This window comes from Aethalodelphis obliquidens, unplaced genomic scaffold (genome assembly GCF_003676395.1).
Source record: "Aethalodelphis obliquidens isolate GAN/ISIS:26980383/991018 unplaced genomic scaffold, ASM367639v1 scaffold4, whole genome shotgun sequence".
Taxonomy (NCBI): domain Eukaryota; kingdom Metazoa; phylum Chordata; class Mammalia; order Artiodactyla; family Delphinidae; genus Aethalodelphis; species Aethalodelphis obliquidens.
Window position 1 is genome coordinate 53,617,404 of NW_020837948.1, and position 22,117 is coordinate 53,639,520.

The 22,117-nt window shown below is 38.4% G+C and overlaps 1 protein-coding gene across 2 annotated transcripts in view; it reads right to left on the minus strand.

The window, feature by feature from the left end:
• MSH3 (mutS homolog 3) overlaps nt 1-22,117 on the minus strand; it is a 183,893-nt gene that overhangs the window by 139,010 nt on the left and 22,766 nt on the right. For both annotated transcript variants that reach the window (XM_027100714.1, XM_027100715.1), the window contains exon 8: nt 13,657-13,823. In XM_027100714.1, coding sequence (XP_026956515.1) covers nt 13,657-13,823 — 167 coding nt within the window. The remainder of the gene's footprint in view (nt 1-13,656; nt 13,824-22,117) is intronic.

The following is a 22,117-nucleotide window of genomic DNA, read 5'->3' on the forward strand; positions in this document are numbered from 1 at the left end:
AGCACCTGTCATCATTCAGGAGCAATTAGCGTGGCCTAGAGCCTCCGACAAGGAATGCAGGAAAATCATACACATTCCCTAAGCCACAAAGAGAATTCTGGAAGATGGGGCTGCACTCACTAAGCTCCTGGGGCAAAGACAGCACCACACACGAAAAGCCTAAGTTTTCCACTTCTGAGGTTAGAGGAAAGACACCTATAAACACTTGACATCACCGAGGCCCCGGCGGGGGGGGGGGGCGGGGACGAATGAATTCCACTATTGTTTCCAACATTTAGCCAGTATTTAACTCTGGAATTGTTCTTTAAAAAAAAAAAAGAGAATGCTTTTTATCTATGTATTTGCAGAGCACTGTAAAACATCAGCATTTTGACAAAGGTAGTATTTTAGTATACAGGGTAATGGCAAAACTGAATAAAACACATACCCTTTAAGTAACATCTTTGCATTGTCAGTACAGAGGGAAAGATAAAATGAAAGGAAACAGGCAAACAAGGAGGGAGAGAGAGGCTTCTCTCCTTTTACAGGCAAATACTTTTATGCTCACAGGGCCTTGGAACTAACCTAAGGAAGCCCTTTCTTCTGCAGAAAAATGACAGAATGTGTTGAGAGGCTAAGTTCTGTGTCTCTCTGTAGCAGTAAGTAGGTGGGAAGGAGGTAGAATATGACAATCAACCTACAGGCCAGGCTGTTCCCACTGTTCTCCAGAAGGGAGAAGAAATAGGATTTTATTCTCCATGGGTGGACAATCTCTTGTCTTGCTCAATTTAATCACCCACAAGTAAACTCTGTGATATCCGGGGGTTGAGAGTTAAAAGTTACATAAAGACTGTAAAGTATCCTTACCGATACCTAAATGACTGCCTGGCTTGGCAACCAGGAATTGCTTAAAAAGGGCAGTAATCACTTTATCAAATACTTCCAAACTCCCAATATTTTAGTCAGAAGCAAACTAGTTTTTACATTCTTACTTGCAAAAATTATATCTCAACAGTATTAAACACCTGTCACTTAGTGGCTTATTGGAACAACACACATTTATTATCTTACAGTTCTGTAGGTCAGAATTCTAACACTGGTCTCACTGGGCTGAAATCAGGGCTGTGTTCCCTTTCTGAAGGCTCTGGAAGAGAATCTGGTTCCTTGCCCTTTCCAGTTTCTAGAGGTAGGCTACGTTTCTTGGCTTGTAGCCTCTTCCTCCATCTTCTGAGCCAAAATGGGTGGGTCACACACTCACAGCACATCACTCTGACTCTTCTGACCCCCCGCCTTCCACATTTAAAGGACTTGTGATTATTGAGCCCACCTGGATAATCCAGGGTACTCTCCCTACCTTAAAATCAGCTGAGTAGCTCCATTATTTCCCCTCTGTCATTTAACCTCATATATTCACAGGTCCTGGGTTTGGAACAAGGTAATCTTTGGAGACAGAAAGACAGATACATGCATATATGCATACATGCTACTAGACCACCTGTGCCTGATTCCTCACAATAAAAAATTTATAATTTATAAATTACATAGTAATTATTATATAATAATAGTAATTACCTCAAAGATTTGTTGTGAAGATTACCTGAGTTAATATGAGTAATCATCATGGAATATACCTGGTATATAGTAAGAGCTTCACTATTTTTTACAAACTCTTTAGAATTTCTTTTTTTTTGGCTGCATTGGGTCTTTGTTGCTGCATGTGGGCTTTCTCTAGTTGCAGCGAGCGGGGGCTGCTCTTCGTTGCAGTGCATGGGCTTCTCATTGCAGTGGCTTCTCTTGTTGCGGCACACAGGCCCTAGAGTGTGTGGACTTCAGTAGTTGCAGCACACGGGCTCAGTAGTTGTGGCTCACGGGCTCTAGAGAGCAGGCTCAGTCGTTGTGGTGCACGGGCTTAGTTGACCCGCGGCATGTGGGATCTTCCCAGATCTTCGAACCCGTGTCCCCTGCATTGGCAGGCGGATTCTTAACCACTGAGCCCCCAGGGAAGTCACTACAAACTCTTATTTCATCTGTGTTTAAACCTTTCTCTCGTTGTGCAATGTATTTTCCCAACACCTGTCTAGTTAAGTGTTGCCTATCCTTCTAGGCCTTCTCTTGCATGATGCTTCCCTACACTGCATAAAACTGCATTTGTCTAATACAGCAGCTACTAATCACACGGAGCTACTGAGCACTTGAAATAGGGCTGGTTGGAATTGAAGTGTGCTGTAAGTGTAAAATACACATTGGATTTCGAAAACTTTGTAAAAAGGAATGTAAAGATTTAATATATAAAAAGGGATGTAACAGTTATCTGTTGAAATGATATTTTGGATATACTGAATTAAAGTATATTATTAAGATTAATTGCACCTGTTTCTTTTTACTTTTTAATGTGGCTACCAAAAATTTTAAATTACATATGTGATTCACATTACATTTCTACTGAGCAGTGTTGCTCTACACGGAATTATCCTCTCCCTCTCATGTACTCTCTCAGTATTTAGTTTGCTTTCCTATCACACACACTACATAATCTACTTTGTACTGCAGCGATTTGTATAGGTGCTGGCTTTCCAAGTAGACTGGTAGCCTTTAATGCGCAAAGGTCATGGATCTTCTAATCTCAAGAAGATCCAGGGTAACTGTACAATAACTGTTTATGAAACTGAATGGAAAGGGAAACATTATTTAGCTAATGTGTTTTGTATACCTTACCTGATTTGCTGTTAACAGGAATGACCAGAAGTCAATCTGTCTTTGAAGCAACTTTTTCTTGGGTTAAATCATGATTAGGATGTATAGCAAATGGCAAAACAAAGTTTCATACAACAATACTTAGCTTATTACATACAACGCACCCATCTATCTTTGACTCCACACTATTGTATTTCTTTTTTTTAAGTGGTAATTGCAACCCATAAGATTGTTTTCATAGTCCGCTAATGATTTGTGACCACAGCTCAAAAAGCACTGCCTTGATGGGTGGGTCAGGTGCAGGCCTCCCTGGCTGGACACAAACCATCTTAAAGATGTCATGTGATACTCAGCACTCTCCTGATCTCAATGGCCCCACCAGGTAAAGACTAACCCTGTGGTGTGGTCATGGTCCAACATGGCCATCAGGGAAGACACAGAGATCCACTCATCATGAATTCTGTTCTCCACCAGCCTTCCTGTTAGGGCTGGGGGCAATTTAGTACACAATCTAGTACAGTGTGTTCAGGGCCCATGTCCACTCCCTTGAGATGGAGAGCCCAGCTCAGCATGGCCAATGGATCAGAGCTGAAGGTACAAAGTAACAGAAAGAGCTCATGATGGTGCTGAGGGAAAGAGTCCTAAGAACTTGTCAGAGTTTTCTGAGCTGCTGTTGTGTGAAGGGGCTCCCAAGCAAGCCTGGAGAAACGCCATCAACCTCAGCATTATGTATATTATATCAAATTATATACTGAATCAAATACTAGACAGGTATTTTCTTTAAAAAGGTGAAGGGAGGAGGGGTAAGGAAGGGAAGAGGGAAAGGGAGGTAGAGAAGAAAAATGGTAGAGGGAAAAGGCAAGCCAGGACTTCACAGACTTTTATTGCTCTAGGGATGAAGACTTGGGTTAGTGGTTAAAAAGAATTCACAAAAAGAGGATGGGAGGGAGAAGAACTTCCTGGCCTGAAAATAAGAGAGAAGGGAGTAATTTCAGAGTAATCAACAAAAATAATGGAAATTAGTAAGAAATCTCCTTTCAGCAGAATGGTTTGACAGGAAGGAGTCATTGAAAAGACTAATGGATAAGTCTGCGACCACAAAGGCTCCGACATAAGCAAGCCTGGTGGGGAGGCGGGGTGTGCTTTGAACCAAGGTTTTGGTTTAAGGTAGACAATGAAAGGAAGCTTTGTTAGAAGGGAAGAACGTGAAATGAATCTTTGAACTATGAAGAGGGAAAGGGAAGAAAAATAATTGAAGAGATCCTAAGGATAGATGGCTATCTTTTTAAAGAGTTCATTTATGGAGATTTTTGTACTTCATATTGCTGTTAGGTTATATCTTAATGATGGCAGGAGGTGGACTTATCAACATCAAATAGGACTGGAGATCTAGTGGGCTTTGCCACTAATTACCTTGGTGATCATGTAACTTCAGAATAAAATGTTTTAGTTAATTGGGAGACTTTATGAAATTAAATCTCCAAGCTCAAACAAACAGGTGATTTACAAAAATCAAGTAAAAGTAGTAGAACAATTCTGCACATCTCACACAATTGCTTCCCAACTTTTCTGTTCAAGTAGACTGGCCCCACCTTGGGAGTTCTCTGTAGTAATCATTCCTCCAGACTCCTCAAATTCTGTTTTTTCCTATTCGACTACTATCAATAAACCTATAACATGTACACCCCATTATTCTTTTAAAATAGAGATATTCCTGAGGATTTACACTCAATGAAAATGCACAAAGACGCTCACTATTTAGATAAACCATACAGCAAACACTCTTGTAGAATATCTATTAATTTATTGTGTTTTAAAATCTGGATTTTCATATATATGAGTTAAAAGTGCTACCCATTAAGGGCTTCCCTGGTGGCACAGTGGTTAAGAATCCGCCTGCCAATGCAGGGACACGGGTTCGAGCCCTGGTCCAGGAAGATCCCACATGCCGCAGAGCAACTAAGCCCTTGCGCCACAACTACTGAGCCTGCGCTCTAGAGCCTGAGAGCCACAACTACCGAAGCCTGTGTGCCTAGAGCCCGTGCTCAACAACAAGAGAAGCCACCGCAGTGAGACGCCCATGCGCCGCAATGAAGAGTAGTCTCCACTCGCTGCAACTAGAGAAAGCCCGCGTGCAGCAGCAAAGACCCAACGCAGCCAAAAACAAATAAATATATAAATAAAAATTTTTTAAAAGTGCTACCCATTAAAAGTCCTAGCTAGAGATGTAAAAACTATCTGCACCAAGAAAACTACTGAAAATACAATGGCATTTCTACCAGAGAAGGAATTAATATAATTTTTAAAAGGAAATCAATATAAAACAGATTTTTAATATATTAAGACTTCCTCTTTAAATGTTTGCCTTGAGACACATTTTCCTACTGTGTATTAGATTTATTTCTGCTACTTAATCCACTACCATATCTACTACCACAATCAATATTCTAATTTTGAATTTTCTAAATAGTGAAGTGAAAATTATTACATAATAAACATAATGAAACAGAATGAAAAAGGAGCCAACTTTACCTTTTATCTTCTACTCTAGAAACAAGGAATAAAGAAAATAAGAAAAACAGAACAGAAAGAGAAAAAAACAAAAAAAAGATTTCCTATGAGCATCACAGTAGAAAAAGTTTCAAGTGCCAGAGATGAGGTTGGAACCTTGCTGTCAAATGATAGGAAATTAATATGGTCTTCCCAAAATGAGTTGGCTATCCTCATACCATTTAAATACACATTTACCATCATATATCCTGTACGAATTTCCAGCTACTACAACAATGCCTTCACGTTTATAAAACCCAATTCATTTTTCCTAAGAAAAACAAACAGGAAATATTCATTATTCTCCTTATTCCAAAAGTTACTTGTTTAGTCATTCACTCATCAAGCATTTATTAAGTATCTACTATATTCAAGCTACTATAATAGGTCCTGGGGACACAAAAGATTATTATGACACAGTTTCTGCCACGAGCCATCCCTTCTTTGCCTTTTTCTGAGGAGACTCTTAATCCAACCCCTCCTTAATATTGCTCTCTCTCCACTGTTCCAACCTTGATTCTCTTTCAGTTCCACTTTATACAATCTTTCTCTCCAAACCCCACATCTGTCCTGCCTTAGGCTGCTACACTCACCCTGGCAGGGCAGCCAACCAAACTAGTTTCTTTTCCCTGAGAAAGCCACGCTCTCTCAAACCCCCATCAGCCTGGCTGTCATTCTCGAGTCTCAACTCTGGCATACTCTTCTGGGAAGCCTCGCTTAACTGCATAGACAAAGCTTCGTGTTCTTATGCTACCAGTGACTCTATAAGACCATAACATTTGGCACTTTTGTTATAACTGTTCGTTTCCACGACTACCAGCCCTGTAGACTGTAAGAATCTGGAAGGTAGCGACCTTACTCATTTTTGTATCTTCACCATCTAGTAATAAGCTTGGCACACAATGAATATTTTTAAGAATGAATGAATGGATGGATGGATGGATGAATAATAACGTGCAAATCAGAGGATGGATCAAAAGGTGAGAATCCACTGTAAACATCTATCAATACAAATATTTCTTAGGGATAAGAAAAGAATAATCAATCAGAATTTACTGCCAGCTATCTAAATTAATAAAATAAACTTGAAAGTGTAATAAAATACCTCAATTAGAAAGGTCAACTACTATAAAAAATGGAGACGAGCCCAACTCCAAGGAGCTTAAATGTCCTTTCTGGACCTCAAATACATCACCTGTATTTCTCTTAAACTCTGGTTTGGATTTTTTTCATTCAAGCAATGGTCCCATTTATACTGGATTTAGCTCTAACACTCATACAGAACTTAAATGACAAGAAGCAGATAAACATGACATATGCTGCCCCTAAAGTGTGCTCCAGCATGTTCCCCCTACCTCAGGCATTCCCCCTCCACCTTCAAGAATGTTCCCACATCTGCAAGTACATCACTACTACAACTCAGTAGTTTTTGGTAAACCAACCCACTGTTTTTTCAACACAAATACCAACTTAAGAATCTTCCTATGCCATAAAAATTTATGAAATCACAGGTTTGATTCACTAATTATGCATTTTTAATATACCTTAAATAAATATTTAACTATGAAAGTAAAAAATATTTATTTGTGAACTGCTTGGAATTCTATCAAGTAAGTAAACCAAGTGTGACTCGGCTCCACCAGTGGTGGCCAGTGCTCAGAGTCACCGACTCCCAACCTTCCCTGTTCCAGGGCCACTCCTCTTTTGACCTAAGACTCTACACCTGATTTATGCCCTTCTCCAGGCTCTCTGAATTCACTTGGTTTTGAGTTTCCTTCAAGTCTTTTCGAATTTTAACTTAAATACTTATTTTTTTTTTTTGGTAATAAGCAATAAAGGAGAAACTTTATAAAAAGCTAATATGACTTAATCCTCGTGACAGCACTCTGATGGAGGACTGGTAAAACTTCACTACGGTTATTTTTTGTCTGCTCAGATTGTTAATTCACCAAAGAACGGAAGAAGGACTTTCCCCATTGGTTGTGCTTTTAAAAATATTCTAACATGCTTAAACTTTAGGTGATACCAAAACAAATTTTAAACTGTTTTAAATTATAAAAAATTTGAAAACGGAGTTTTCTTTTTCCCTGAGTCAGACTCACCCCACGTACAAAACTACAGTAAAGATTTGCACATTGGATTATCAACATAATCCAAGTGCTTTTTAAATTTTATTTTAATTAAATTAAAGTAATATCAAGGAAGCAAAGTTCATTCATACTCAGAACAATCTCTAAAATAAGATCTTGATTAGAAGCACTTCTGCTCTGGGAAAGAAGAGTAAACACACTTTTCCCTCTTTCTCTTGCTGAGTACAATTCCCTGGACATTATACATAAAACAAACAGAAGACACTCTGAAAGGCAGACAGAAAGCAGACCAGCAGGGAACTCGAGACCTAGAGGCGAGTCCCCTGAGTTTACTTTTGCCACATATATCCCAGCCTTGGAGGTGAAGAAGCTGACAATCGGGAAAGGCCAACAGGAGCAGGCAAAAAAGGTCCAACAATCCTGCTCTCCCCAAACACCCAGGAAAGGTGCAGCCAAGCAAGACAGAAAACTCTTAGACGATAACCACTCTACTCCAGCCAAACACCACAGTAAAAAAAATGTGGTCCAACTCCACCCATGCTAGCAAAGGCCGAGGGGGGAACCTAGACATCCTTTCTCACCAGATGGGTAAATGGTATCAACTGGTCACGGTTAGTTTTTAGCCAAGTATAATTTTCTAAATGTCCTGCAGCTTCAGAAAATTTTAAGAGTTAATATTGTAAAAAATTCATACACACCACTGACCATATCATTTGCAACAGATGGACTACAACTACATATCCCTACCTTGTCCTGGTTCTCTACCTGGCTCTTTATCTCCTCCCTTTATGTTTCTTTCTATCCTTCCTCCGACTCCCAACTACCGACATTCTCCAAATTCTTTGATCTTATCCTTTCCTCTGTACACTTTTTTCTTTTACGGGAACTGTTTATTTATTTCTTTTATCTCAACACTCGCACTAGGCCTCTTCTCTTTTATCATGCCATTCTTTGCCCAGAGACCCAACTGCCTTCCATTAGGAGTCCACACCCCTTGGCTGGATTTTAAGGTCCTTGACTCTCTCTTCCCCCAACTCTCAGCACGGAAGTTCTCCTCCAATCAGAAAAGTCTCCCCACTGTTTTCACACTTCCTCTAATATTTCCAGCCTGTGGGCCCCAGAGTTCATGTCGTTTCCACACACACAACATACTGTCCTCCCTCCCCACTACCAATTCAAAGCCCCCTGTCCTGCAAATGCCCCTATGCCAGCCAACCTCCTCCAACAGGCCTTCCTTGGTTACGTCAGGGCCCAGAAAGCTCTCCCTCTCTGTACTCAAAGTTGACCATCATCTGCTCTGTTCATCTGACTTGCCTCAAAAATCAGTTTCTTTGAGAACTAGTAAATATTAATTAATATTTGTTTATTGTTTTCTATACCTTTCCTCTTGACCAGTTTTTTTTTTTTTCTTTTTTTTTTTTGCCGTACGCCGGCCTCTCACCCTCTCACTGTTGTGGCCTCTCCCATTGCGGAGCACAGGCTCCGGTCGCGCAGGCTCAGCGGCCATGGCTCACAGGCCCAGCCACTCTGCGGCACGTGGGATCTTCCCGGACTGGGGCACGAACCCGTGTCCCCTGCACCGGCAGGCGGACTCTCAACCACTGCGCCACCAGAGAAGCCCTTGACCAGTTTTATAAACATATAACATCTCTAAGCTAAAGTGATCTTAACTGCAGTTAATACAGTGCTTAAAATCATTACTTTCCCTTTGTTTCTCTCTATAGAGAATGTAAGAATGTATACATTCTTACAACAAATGGAAAAGATAACAATTAATATAGTAAGACTAATTTTCTAAGAACCAAACTGAAATCTATAAACACACTTTACATAAATGATCTATAAAATTTTACATAAATTATCTATAAAAGATAATTCACTGAAGAAAAATTGATAGTTTATCATTATTGAGAAAGAATAACTTTAGCTTAGTACTATCTTTAACTAATAGTTATTTACTCTAAATTATCATACAATACAAATTAATTCTGTATCTAGACAAATAAAAGTAAAGCTTTTCGTAGTCTTTCAATTGTTATCCATGGTATATGAAATGCTTTGGAGACCTCTTGTGGTCAAAGTTAAAAAATACAAAACAAAACAAAAAACGTAATACATACTTAAAATGGATATTCTGTAATTCCAAAACATTCTGCCTTTTCTCACAAAGCTTTATTATGTCTTCAGTATTAATAAAATATCAACCACTAAGTGACAAAAACGGATGGTTTTAACTTCAGGTTTATAGTGTAAGAAAAAAAAAAGGAATTCTAAATCTGAGACTCAAGAACCTACCCATCACTATTTAAAACAAAGAAGAAGATACCACCAGAAACACAAAACAAACTTTTCTCCTTGAAAATTCAATGCTATGTTATTTACTGGTAGTAAATATGGAACAGAGTTTTGGCAAGCTCTGTTCTTCATACCCTAATCAAAAGCATTCCCGTGCTTCCCTGGTGGCACAGTGGTTGAGAGTCCGCCTGCCGATGCAGGGGACGGGTTCATGCCCCAGTCCGGGAAGATCCCATATGCCGCGGAGCGGCTGGACCCGTGAGCCATGGCCGCGGAGCGTGCGCGTCCGGAGCCTGTGCTCCGCAACCGGAGAGGCCACAACAGTGAGAGGCCCGCATACCGGGGGGGGAAAAAAAAAAAAAAAAAAAAAGCATTCCCGATCCCCGTTGCTAACTTCTTCTTTTTTTTTTTTTAAACAAGGCTAGGAACTGTATCTCAGGTTGATAAAAGCTAAATTTTATGGATGTTAAAGTGGACCCACTAGCATTTAGGGAGAAATTAAGGTAGGACCACACTTCACACAGTAAAGCAAAATAAAAGTGAATTAGAAGTTGAATGTAAAAATTTTTTTTAAATAATAAATCGACTAAAATAAAATATAAGTAATTGTGTAAGTGTTTTCAGAATAAGGAGAGATATTTCTAAGCATAAATATAATGGAATGCTACCATTAAGTATGGAGGCTTAATTGGTCCAGGCAGTACACTAAAAATACAGAGAAATAGTGAATTAATATATAATCAAAAATGTTTTTTCAAGAGATTCAAAAAAAAAAAGGAAATCCCCAAGGGCCAAAAACCATATGAAAATCATAGCTGTGGATGGGAGATGACACCGTAAAGGTCCATGCACAGAGAGTAGAATATGAAGATCCAACATACTTCTAGTAGGAGGTCTAGTGGAGCAGAGGGGAGAGGCAGTATTCAGAGAGATAATGGCTGATGGGAATAACAGAAAGAACAGCTTCCATCTATAGAGAGCTTTCTATGCTGGGTGCTGTTTCAAGCACTTTGCCTTTATTTTAACTTATTTAATCCTCACAGCAATCCTATGAGGTAAACACTCTTAATTTCTCTATTTTACAGAAAAGGACACTGAAGGACAACACAATTGAGTAATTCAACCGAAGTCGCTACGAGGAAAGCCAATTTTCGAACCCAAACCCTATGTCACAAGAGCCACACTGCTTGACCGTTTGACTTTTGAATCTCTACTGCTCCATTCTATACCTAGATATGGATCAGCTCTAGACTACACAGAAATGTGGATTAACTGTTGAGTGTTTAGTCCATTATGTGAATAAAATAAAAAATTACATGTGGTTAGTAAACACAGAAAAAATTACATACTCCCAATGCTAACCAGAAAAATACAAAATAAAACAAGACAAAGGCAGTCATCAAATTTGGTAAAACCCACATATGACACCCAAACTATCTTTGGTATGCCAAATGGCTTTTGAATCTCATTTGATGAGTAAACATTTAGGAACATCCCCAGGCTTGCCAGCCAAAAAATTCCATTTTGGCAATGTCTTTGTGGAATGTTTTATTGAATTTTGCCTTTATTTTTTTATAAAAATAAGTGCTTTGTGACCATCTAGAGGGGTGGGATAGGGAGGGTGGGAGGGAGATGCAAGAGGGAGGAGATATGGGGATCTATGTATATATATATAGTTGATTCACTTTGTTATACAACAGAAACTAACACAACAATGTAAAGCAATTATACTCCAATAAAGATGTTAAAAAAAAAGAAGACTTTCTAGTTAGAATGCTGTGATTATACTGTAGCTAGCATTGAATATATCCAATTTTCTGAGAATGAATAATAATCATGGTATGAGATATGATAATATAGTCTCAAATATTTTGTCTAGTTAAAAAAGTGTTTGTCACCAAAATGGGATAGATAATCTATGCCAACTGAAGAATTTCCAGTTGTCTATATTAATTTATACATTTGTCTGTTGAGCATTATATCTTGTGTGAAAGATTTCTAAATGATGTGCTGTTTCAAAATCTTAATGTGGTCTTCATTTCTAGCTGTTGTTCAGTAGTACTGGTTTGAATCATAGTATTCTACTAAAAATAAATCATAAATTATGAAAAATAAATGAAAGCTAAAAAAAAAGTGGAAATCAGAAAAATGAGAGTGTTGATTCAACTGATCAATTTTAATCTCAATTACATCTAATTTAATCAAATATACACTCAGGTATGAAGGAAAATTAACAAATCAAAGATATAAAATATGGGAAATATAGTTTTAGAAGACTATCTTTAAAATCTTTAGAGATTTTATTAACTTTTTTAGCCCTCCAAAGGCAGCATCCCTTATCAGTCTACCTGTCTGACTTTTAATTATCCAAGTTTGAACACTGTCAGAAAAGGATTAAGAACAAAATAAAGGGAATTCATGCAGAATTTTTCGTCTATCCAATTGGCAGAAATTATTTCAGTGATCACTTCCCATACTAGCAAGGGCTCAAACAACCTGCCTATACTATAGTGGTAGAAGTATAAATTAATATTACCAATTCTAGCAAGTAATCAAGAGTTTTCTAAATGTTTATACTCTCTAACCAATTAATTCCACTTTCAGGAATTTAGCTTAAGGAAATAATCAGAAATGCACACAAATATTTCTATGCATGGATATTCATCATAGCAATATTTGTAATACTGAAAAAAATGAAAACAATCTAACAAAAGGGGAATAGATAAATTACTGTATGATCCACTTATATGACTGAATGTTATGTAGTCATGTTGTCTTCATAAATACTGACTGAAATAGTGGCAGACGCAATGATGTTCTCTAGAATTTGCTTCAGATAAATAATCCAGGGATGAAGAGCGTAGAGTTATAGATGAAATGAGATTGGCTGGTTCAGAAATACTGAAGCTGATTGATGGATTCATGGGGTTCACTAAACTATTCAGTATAATTTCATATACGTTTGAAATTTTCCATAATAAAGTAAAAAAATACATGGGGAATTTAAAAAAAAACAGAATACAAAACTGATTTTGTAACATGAATCAAAGTTTATAAACAAAAAATGATTATACCCAGAAATAATACACCAAGATGTTTAACAGTAGTTATCTCTGAGTTATATAGCTTGTTATTTTTATGGGGTTTTTTTAAACTCTCAACTTTTCCTAAATGAATATGGATTAGGGTTACAATCAGAAAAACATATTTGGAAAGCTACTTTGAAAGAATTTCAAGTCAGATGAAAAAGGAACATTTAACTCGAAGAACAAAGAAACATACAGAACTTCACTGAATCAATTAATTTGATTTTCCAAACGATTTGTCAACCTATTAAATATAAATCTTCGTGGGCTCTCCGGCCTAGCCTAAAGTCCAAATTCCTCAATATATAAAGTCCTCTTCACCCGAGCCCCAGCCCACCTTTTCAGTCTCTTCTCCCACCAAACTCCTTGGGTAACAGTACAGAATCTTCTCACCTAGGCACCTTCATGTCTGTCATGCAATACATCATGTTTTGGGAATCCAGTTAGGTCTCTACACATCTGCTTCTCCCGCTGGATTATAAACTCTGCCAGACACATATCACAAGCACATCTTCTCCCTCCATACGCCATCGTGCCTAGCACACTGCCTCATAAATAAGAGGAGTGACCAGAGATCTAGTAAATTTAACTAGTGGACTCAGCCACAAATTGAAACTTGCAGCACAAATAAGGCACTTCCAAAATTATATAAACTTTCTAAGAAATGATTACCTGCAGAAACTGAAGATTAATTACCAAATAATATCATGTAATAATATCATAAACCCTTTAATTTCAAATAATTTCATTAAATATCATAACCCCCTTTAAAAAGAGCAACTTCTCAAAGCCTTCATTAAGGTGACATTAAGGGTCATTTGGGTTTTCTTTTTCGGAATTTCCACTACTACTGATGAAATATTTTTATAAAGAAAAATCATTTTTAACAACTTTATTATCAGTTTGGGAATCAGATCTAAGTTTCAGAATCAACATGACTTTCCAGCAATGTGCCAACTCACCTCACAGCTGTGGTCCTGTGGATGAGCATCTCTGTTTGCTCTGACAAGTCTGATGGAAGCAGAAGCTCCACTGGCTGCAGGCATAATATCCGAGTTTCTAGCTCTGAACGGGAAGCAGAGTCCTGGAAACTGTCGAACACAACCTCACCTGTGGTGGGCTGCACCCCCTAAAAACAAAAATATAATGGCACAGAAAATATATATGTTTTCCCAATTATAACTATGACACAGCATTAATAAACGTGGAAATAGTAAAGACGACACTCACAAGTATGTACTTGCATTTCTAAAACGTTTGAAAACCTGTCTGCTTTCCAAGACTCTTAAATAAGAAGTCAGACTCACCAATCTAAACTATGCTAGATGGGATTTTAGAGAGACACCCTGAGTCCAACTAAGTCCTGGATCTAACACACCGGACTGAGTGACTGTGACAAGTCATTAAACCCTCCTGGGCCTCAGGGTCATCCTCTGTAACTGGGGATAAACCAGCCTACTTCCCTCACAGAGTTATTGTAAGGGTCAGATCAGAAAATAAATGAACACCTTCTAAGCTATAAAGTACTGTACAAATAGTGGCTGCCAATACTGAGAGTAAGAAGTGATATGTTTCTAGAAACGTGGCCACCAGAGTAGGAGTAAGGTACTATTTCAATATATAAAATTAATAAATAAAAAATATAGGGGGGATGGGAATGTCTGTCCTGAAGGCGAGGTCTGGGTGGCTCACCACAGCATCCACTACACAGCTTTTCTTTCTGGCATTAATTTCTTTATTGGAGTCACATTCTTTTGGTTTTTTTAGTTAAAAAGATTTTTTTTTGGCTGCATTGGGTCTCTGTTGCGGCACGCGGGCTTTCTCTAGTTGCAAAAGCCTTCTTGGAATCTGACATGTTATCACTTTGGGACCGCTGGCCAGCTGCTCCTGACTTGGCCACATGAAGGCTCAGACTGTCCCAGTCTCTGAACTGAAGAGAACTAACACTATTAGCATATCTCTCACTACCAATGCAAGGTATTTCAATGAAGAGTAACAGGAAGACATCTACAAATCCCAGACTGGCATATGCAAGTTCTGAGGAATGGTGGAATAACCCAATGTATCTGGGTGACCTTTGGAGACAGCTGAGACAGAACTACAACAGGGCAGTGGCTGACACCCAACTCACAGCTCATCTTCTCCAGCCGTGTGGCTGATGGGTCAGGGTGCTCCAGCAGGCTGTCAGGCCTGAGCCTCTGACGTGGGAGAGCCGAATTCAGGACATTGGTCCACCAGAGACCTCCCAGCACCATATAAATCAATCTGTGAGAGCTCTCCCAGAGATCTCCCTCTCAACACTAAGACCCAGCTCCACTCAACGACCAGCAAGCTCCAATGCTGGGCACTCCATGCCAAACAACTAGCAAGACAGAAACACGACCCCACCCATTAGCAGAGAGGCTGCCTAAACTCATACTAAGTTCACAGACACCCCAAAACACACCACCAGATGTGGTCCTGCCCACCAGAACACAGGCACCAGTACCCTCCACCAGGAAGCCTACACAACCCACTCAACCAAACTTACCCAATGGGGGCAGACACCAAAAACAACGGGAACTACGAACCTGCAGACTAGGAAAAGGACACCCCAAACACAGTAAGTTAAACAAAAGGAGAAGACAGAGAAATACACAGCAGGTGAAGGAGCAAGGTAAAAACCCACCAGAGCAAAAAAATGAAGAGGAAATACAGAGTCTACCTGAAAAAGAATTCAGAGTAATGATAGAAAAGATAATCCAAACTCTTGGAAATGGATCAGGAATGAGGAATGAGGAAAACACAAGAAACGTTTAACAAGGACCTAGAAGAACTAAAGAGCAAACAAACAATGATGAACACCACACAAAATGAAATTTAAAATTCTCTAGAAGGAATCAATAGCAGAATAACTCAGGGAGAAGAACAGATAAGTGACCTGGAAGACAAAATAGTGGAAATAACTACCACAGAGCAGAATGAACAAAAAAGAATGAAAAGAACTGAGGACAGTCTCAGAGACCTCTGGGACAACATTAAACACACCATAATTTGAATTATAGGGGTCCCACAAGAAGAAGAGAAAAAGAAAGGGACTAAGAAAATATTTGAAGAGATTATAGTTGAAAATTTCCTTAATATGGGAAAGGAAATAGTCAATAAAGCCCAGGAAGCGCAGAGAGTCCCATACAGGAGAAATCCAAAGAGAAACACTCCAAGACACATATTAATCCAACTATCAAAAATTAAATACAAAGAAAAAATATTAAAAGCAGCAAGGGAAAAGCAACAAATAACATACAAGGGAATCCCCATAAGGTTAACAGTTGATCTTTCATCAGAAACTCTGCAAGCCAGAAGGGAGTGGCAGGACATATTTAAACTGATGAAAAGGAAAAAGATTACTCTACCCAGCAGGGATCTCATTCAGGTTCAACAGAGAAATTAAAGCCTTTACAGACAAGCAAAAGCTAAGATAATTCAGCACTACCAAATCCGCTTTACAACAAATGCTAAAGGAACTTCTCTAGGCAGGAAACACAAGAGAAGGAAAAGACCTACAATAACAAACCCAAAACAATTAAGAAAATGGTAATGGGAACATACATATCAATAATTACCTTAAATGTAAATGGACTAAATGCTCCAACCAAAATACACAGACTGGCTGAATGGATAAAAAAACAAGACCTGTACACATGCTATCTTCAAGAGACCCACTTCAGACCTAGGAACATATACAGACTGAAAGTGAGGGGATGGAAAAAGATATTCCATGCAAATGGAAATCAAAAAAAAGCTGGAGTAGCAATTCTCATATCAGACATAATAGACTTTAAAATAAAGACTACTGGGTTTCCCTGGTGGTGCAGTGGTTGTGAATCTGCCTGCCAATGCAGGGGACATGGGTTCGAGCTGTGGTCTGGGAAGATCCCATATGCCGCGGAGCAACTGGGCCCGTGAGCCACAACTACTGAGCCTGCGCATCTGGAGCTTGTGCTCCGCAACAAGAGAGGCCGCGACAGTGAGAGGCCCACACACCACGATGAAGAGTGGCCCCCCGCTTGCTGCAACTAGAGAACGGCCTTGCACAGAAACGAAGACCCAACACAGCCAAAAATAATAAATGAATAAATAAATAAATAAAAATAAAGACTATTACAAGAGAGAAAGAAGGACACTACATAATGATCAAGGGATCAATCCAAGAAGATATAACAATTGTAAATATTTATGCACCCAACATAGGAGCACCTCAATATATAAGGTGCTGTATATGCTAACAGTCATAAAAGGGGAAATCAACAGTAACACAATCATAGTACAGGACTTTAACACCCCACTTTCACCAATGGACAGATCATCCAAAATGAAAATAAATAAGGAAACACAAGCTTTAAATGACACATTAAACAAGACGGATTTAAATGATATTTATAGCACATTCCATCCAAAAACAACAGAATACACTTTATTCTCAAGTGCTCATAGAAACATTCTCCATGATAGATCATATCTCGGGTCACAAATCAAGCCTTGATAAATTTAAGAAAATTGAAATTGTATTAATTATCTTTTCCAAACACAATGCTATAAAACTAGATATCAATTACAGGCAAAAGACTGTAAAAAATACAAACACATGGAGGCTAAACAATACAGTACTAAATAACCAAGAGATCACTCAAGAAATCAAAGAGGAAATCAAAAAATACCTAGAAACAAATGACAATGAAAACATGACAACCCAAAAGCTATGGGATGCAGCAAAAGCAGTTCTAAGAGGGAAGTCTATAGCAATACAATCCTACCTCAAGAAACAAGAAACATCTCCAATAAACAACCTAACCTTACACCTAAAGTAATTAGAGAAAGAAGAACAAAAAAAACCCCACGGTTAGCAGAAGGAGAGAAATCATAAAGATCAGATCAGAAATAAATGAAAAAGAAATGAAGGAAACAATAGCAAAGATCAATAAAACTAAAAGCTGGTTCTTTGAGAAGATAAACAAAATTGATAAACCATTAGCCAGACTCATCAAGAAAAAAAGGGAGAAGACTCAAATCAACAGAATTAGAAATGAAAAAGAAGTAACAACTGACACTGCAGAAATACAAAGGATCATGAGAGATTACTACAAGCAACTCTATGCCAATAAAATGGACAACCTGGAAGAAATGGACAAATTCTTAGAAAAGCACAACCTTCCGATACTGAACCAGGAAAAAATAGAAAATATAAACAGACCAATCACAAGCACTGAAATTGGAAACTGTGATTAAAAATCTTCCAACAAACAAAAGCCCAGGACCAGATGGCTTCACAGGCGAATTCTAGCAAATATTTAGAGAAGAGTTAACACCTATCATTCTGAAACTCTTCCAAAATAAAGCAGAGGGAGGAACACTCCCAAACTCATTCTATGAGGCCACCATCACCTTGATACCAAAGCCAGACAAAGATGTCACAAAGAGAGAAAACTACAGGCCATCTATCACTGACGAAGATAGATGCAAAAATCCTCAACAAAATACTAGCAAACAGAATCCAATAGCACATTAAAAGGATCATACACCCTGATCAAGTGGAGTTTATCCCAGGAATACAAGGATTCTTCAATATACACAAATCAGTCAATGTGATAAACCATATTATCATACTGAAGGAGAAAAACCATATGATCATCTCAACAGATTCAGAAAAAGCTTTCGACAAAATTCAACACCTACTTATGATAAAAACCCTCCAGAAAGTAGGCATAGAGGGAACTTACCCCAACATAATAAAGGCCATATATGACAAACCCACAGCCAACCTTGTTCTCAATGGTGAAAAACTGAAACCATTTCCTCTAAGATCAGGAACAAGACAAGCTTGCCCACTCTCACCACTATTATTCAACACAGTTTTGGAAGTTTTAGCCACAGCAATCAGAGACGAAAACCAAAAAAAGGAATCCAATTGGAAAAGAAGTAAAACTGTCACTGTTTGCAGATGACATGATACTACACATAGAGAATCCCAAAGATGCTACCAGAAAACTACTAGAGCTAATCAATTAATCTGGTAAAGTAGCAGGATACAAAATAATGCACAGAAATCTCTTGCATTCTTATACACTAATGATGACAAATCTGAAAGAGAAATTAAGGAAAGACTCCCATTTACCACTGCAACAACAAAAAAATAAAATACCTAGGAATAAACCTATCTAAGGAGACAAAAAACCTGTATGCAGAAAACTATAAGACACTGATGAAAAAAATTAAAGATGATACAAACAGATGGAGATTTACTCTTGGATTGGAAGAATCAACATTGTGAAAATGACTATACTACCCAAAGCAATGTACAGATTTAGTGCAGTCCCTATCAAACTACCAATGGCATTTTTCACAGAACCAGAACAAAAATGACCCCAAATAGCCAAAGCAATCTTGAGTAAGAAAAATGGAGATGGAGAAATCAGGCTCCTTGACTTCAGACTATACTACAAAGCTACAGTAATCAAAACAGTATGGTACTGGCATAAAAACAGAAATATAGATCAATGGAACAAGATAGAAAGCCCAAAGATAAAGCCACACACATATGGTCCCCTTATTTTTGATAAAGCAGGCAAGAATATATGATGGAGAAAAGACAGCCTTTTCAATAAGTGGTGCTGGGAAAACTGGACAGCTACATGTGAAGAATGAAATTAGAACACTCCCTAACACCATACATAAAAATAAACTCAAACTGGATTAAAGACCTAAATGTAAGGCCAGACACTATAAAACTCTTAGAGGAAAACATAAGCAGAACACTCTATGACATAAATCACAGCAAGATCCTTTTTGGCCCACCCCCTAGAGAAATGGAAACAAAACCAAAAATAAACAAATGGGACCTAATGAAACTTAAAAGCTTTTGCACAGCAAAGGAAACCATAAACAAGACAAAAAGACAACCCTCAGAATGGGAGAAAATATTTGCAAATGAAGCAACTGACAAAGGATTAATCTCCAAAATATACAAGCAGCTTATGCAGCTCAATATCAAAAAAGCAAACCACCCAATCCAAAAATGAGCAGAAGATCTAAATAGACATTTCTCCAAAGATATACAGATTGCCAACATACACATGAAAGGATGCTCAACATCATTAAACATTAGAGAAATGCAAATCAAAACTACAATGAGGTATCACCTCACACTGGTCAGAAGGGCCATCATCAGAAAGTCTACAAACAATAAATGCTGGAGAGGGTGTGGAGAAAAGGGAACCCTCTTGCACTGTTGGTGGGAATGTAAATTGATACAGCCACTAGGGAGAACAGTATGGAGGTTCCTTAAAAAGCTAAAAATAGAACTACCATATGACCCAGCAATACCACTACTGGGCATATACCCTGAGAAAACCATAATTCAAAAAGTCATGTACCACAATGTTCATTGCAGCACTATTTACAATAGCCAGGACATGGAAGCAACCTAAGTGTCCATCAATAGATGAATGGATAAAGAAGATGTGGCACATATATACAATGGAATATTACTCAGCCATAAAAAGAAACGAAATTGAGTTATTTGTAGTGAGGTGGATGGACCTAGAGTCTGTCATACAGAGTAAACTAAGTCAGAAAAAGAAAAATAAACACTGTATGCTAACACATATATATGGAATCCAAAAAAAAAAAAAAGATTCTGAAGAACCTAAGGGCAGGACTGGAATAACGACGTAGGCATGGAGAGTGTACTTGAGGACATGGGGAGAGGGAGGGGTGGGCTGGGACAAGGTGAGAGAGTGGCATGGACATATATACACTACCAAATGTAAAATAGATAGCTAGTGGGAAGCAGCCACATAGCACAGGGAGATCAGCTAGGTGGTTTGTGTCCACCTAGAGGGGTGGGATAGGGAGGGTGGGAGGGAGACGCAAGAGGGAGGGGATATGGGGATATATGTATACATATGGCTGATTCACTTTGTTATACAGCAGAAGCTAACGCACCAATGTAGAGCAATTATACTCCAATAAAAACGTTGAAGGAAAAAAAAGTATAATTTTTGCAAAAAAAATCAAATATAACAAACTCTGATAAACACTATGTACATAGTCTATCCAGGGAAACAACTATGATAAGTAAAAGCCATCTCCATCACCCCAAGCCAATAATAGCCAAGATAACCTGGAAAAGATCATAGTTTGGAAGAGAAGAAAAAGATTAAGTAATTTACTGAAGGTCGAGGGGCAATAAAGTGGTGGAGGCAAGATTCACATAGTCTGATTCCACAAGCCACACTCTTACTCACTACTGACAATTACGAAAGGCATGGGGCCAGTAACAGACTGCATGAGCTAACAGGAGGAAAAACCACCAGTCCCTACACTCATGGATGGCTGGTGGAAAGTCAACTGACACAGCCTCTCCAGAAAACTGCCTGGCATTTTCTAAGAAAGCTGAAAACATCCACATCCTATAACTCAGCAATTCCTCCCCTACCTATATACTCCTGAGAAACTCAGGCACATGTATAAGGCATGTGCAAAAAGGTTGACAGTGTATCCTTTGTACAAGCAAAAACTGGAAAGAATCCACAAGAATAAAAAAACTGTAAAATGAAATACAATGTAGCAATGACAACAAAAAAACTACTAAGGTAACACATGTAATATCTGATAAATCCCATGTACAAAATGGTAAACAAAGAAGCAAGACCCAAAAGGATACATACAATATATTTACATTTATATACTTTTTAAGGACGTAAAACTGTATCTAAAAGCAAGGGAATTATTACCTTAAAGTCTGGATTATGGTTACCTCCAGAGGGAAGGGGCCCTTCTGTGAGCAGTGCTGTATTTCCTAACCTGGATGGTTGTCTCAATATTACACTGTAAATTTCTGTTTTATGCATTTTTTCCTCGATTATTTTATAACTTTTTAAAAAATCACTCATTTTTGGCTCAAGGAAGTTCCTTAATTCTAGTCCAGAGGCCTTCTCTAGTGGCCAGATAGCTTGACTGTAAGTACATTAGCATACACATATAAGTTTATCTCCCAATCTACAACCAAATTTTTACAAAAGCTATTAACAGAAGTTCAAGTAATAAATTTATCAGCCAGATAAATTCCCCTCTGCTTTTTTAAATCAGAGAAATGGTCTATGTCATAAAACCTGCAACATGTACTACTCTGTGTGATATGTAACACTGATAAACCCATAGTCAGTCTGTATAAAGCTGTGCATTGCCCAGCCTGACGGTAGCGGGCCTGATGGCAGTGGCACTACAACACAAAAGCCTTTGATTTCAGACTAACTACCAGTATCCAAAGGATGACTCCTAGGTAGTGACTGGGGAACATGTGACACTCACCACAACAGGGAAAAACCCAGCAAGAACAGGGTAAAGGAAGATGAGATCCGTTTCAGCCACACTGAATTTGAGTGC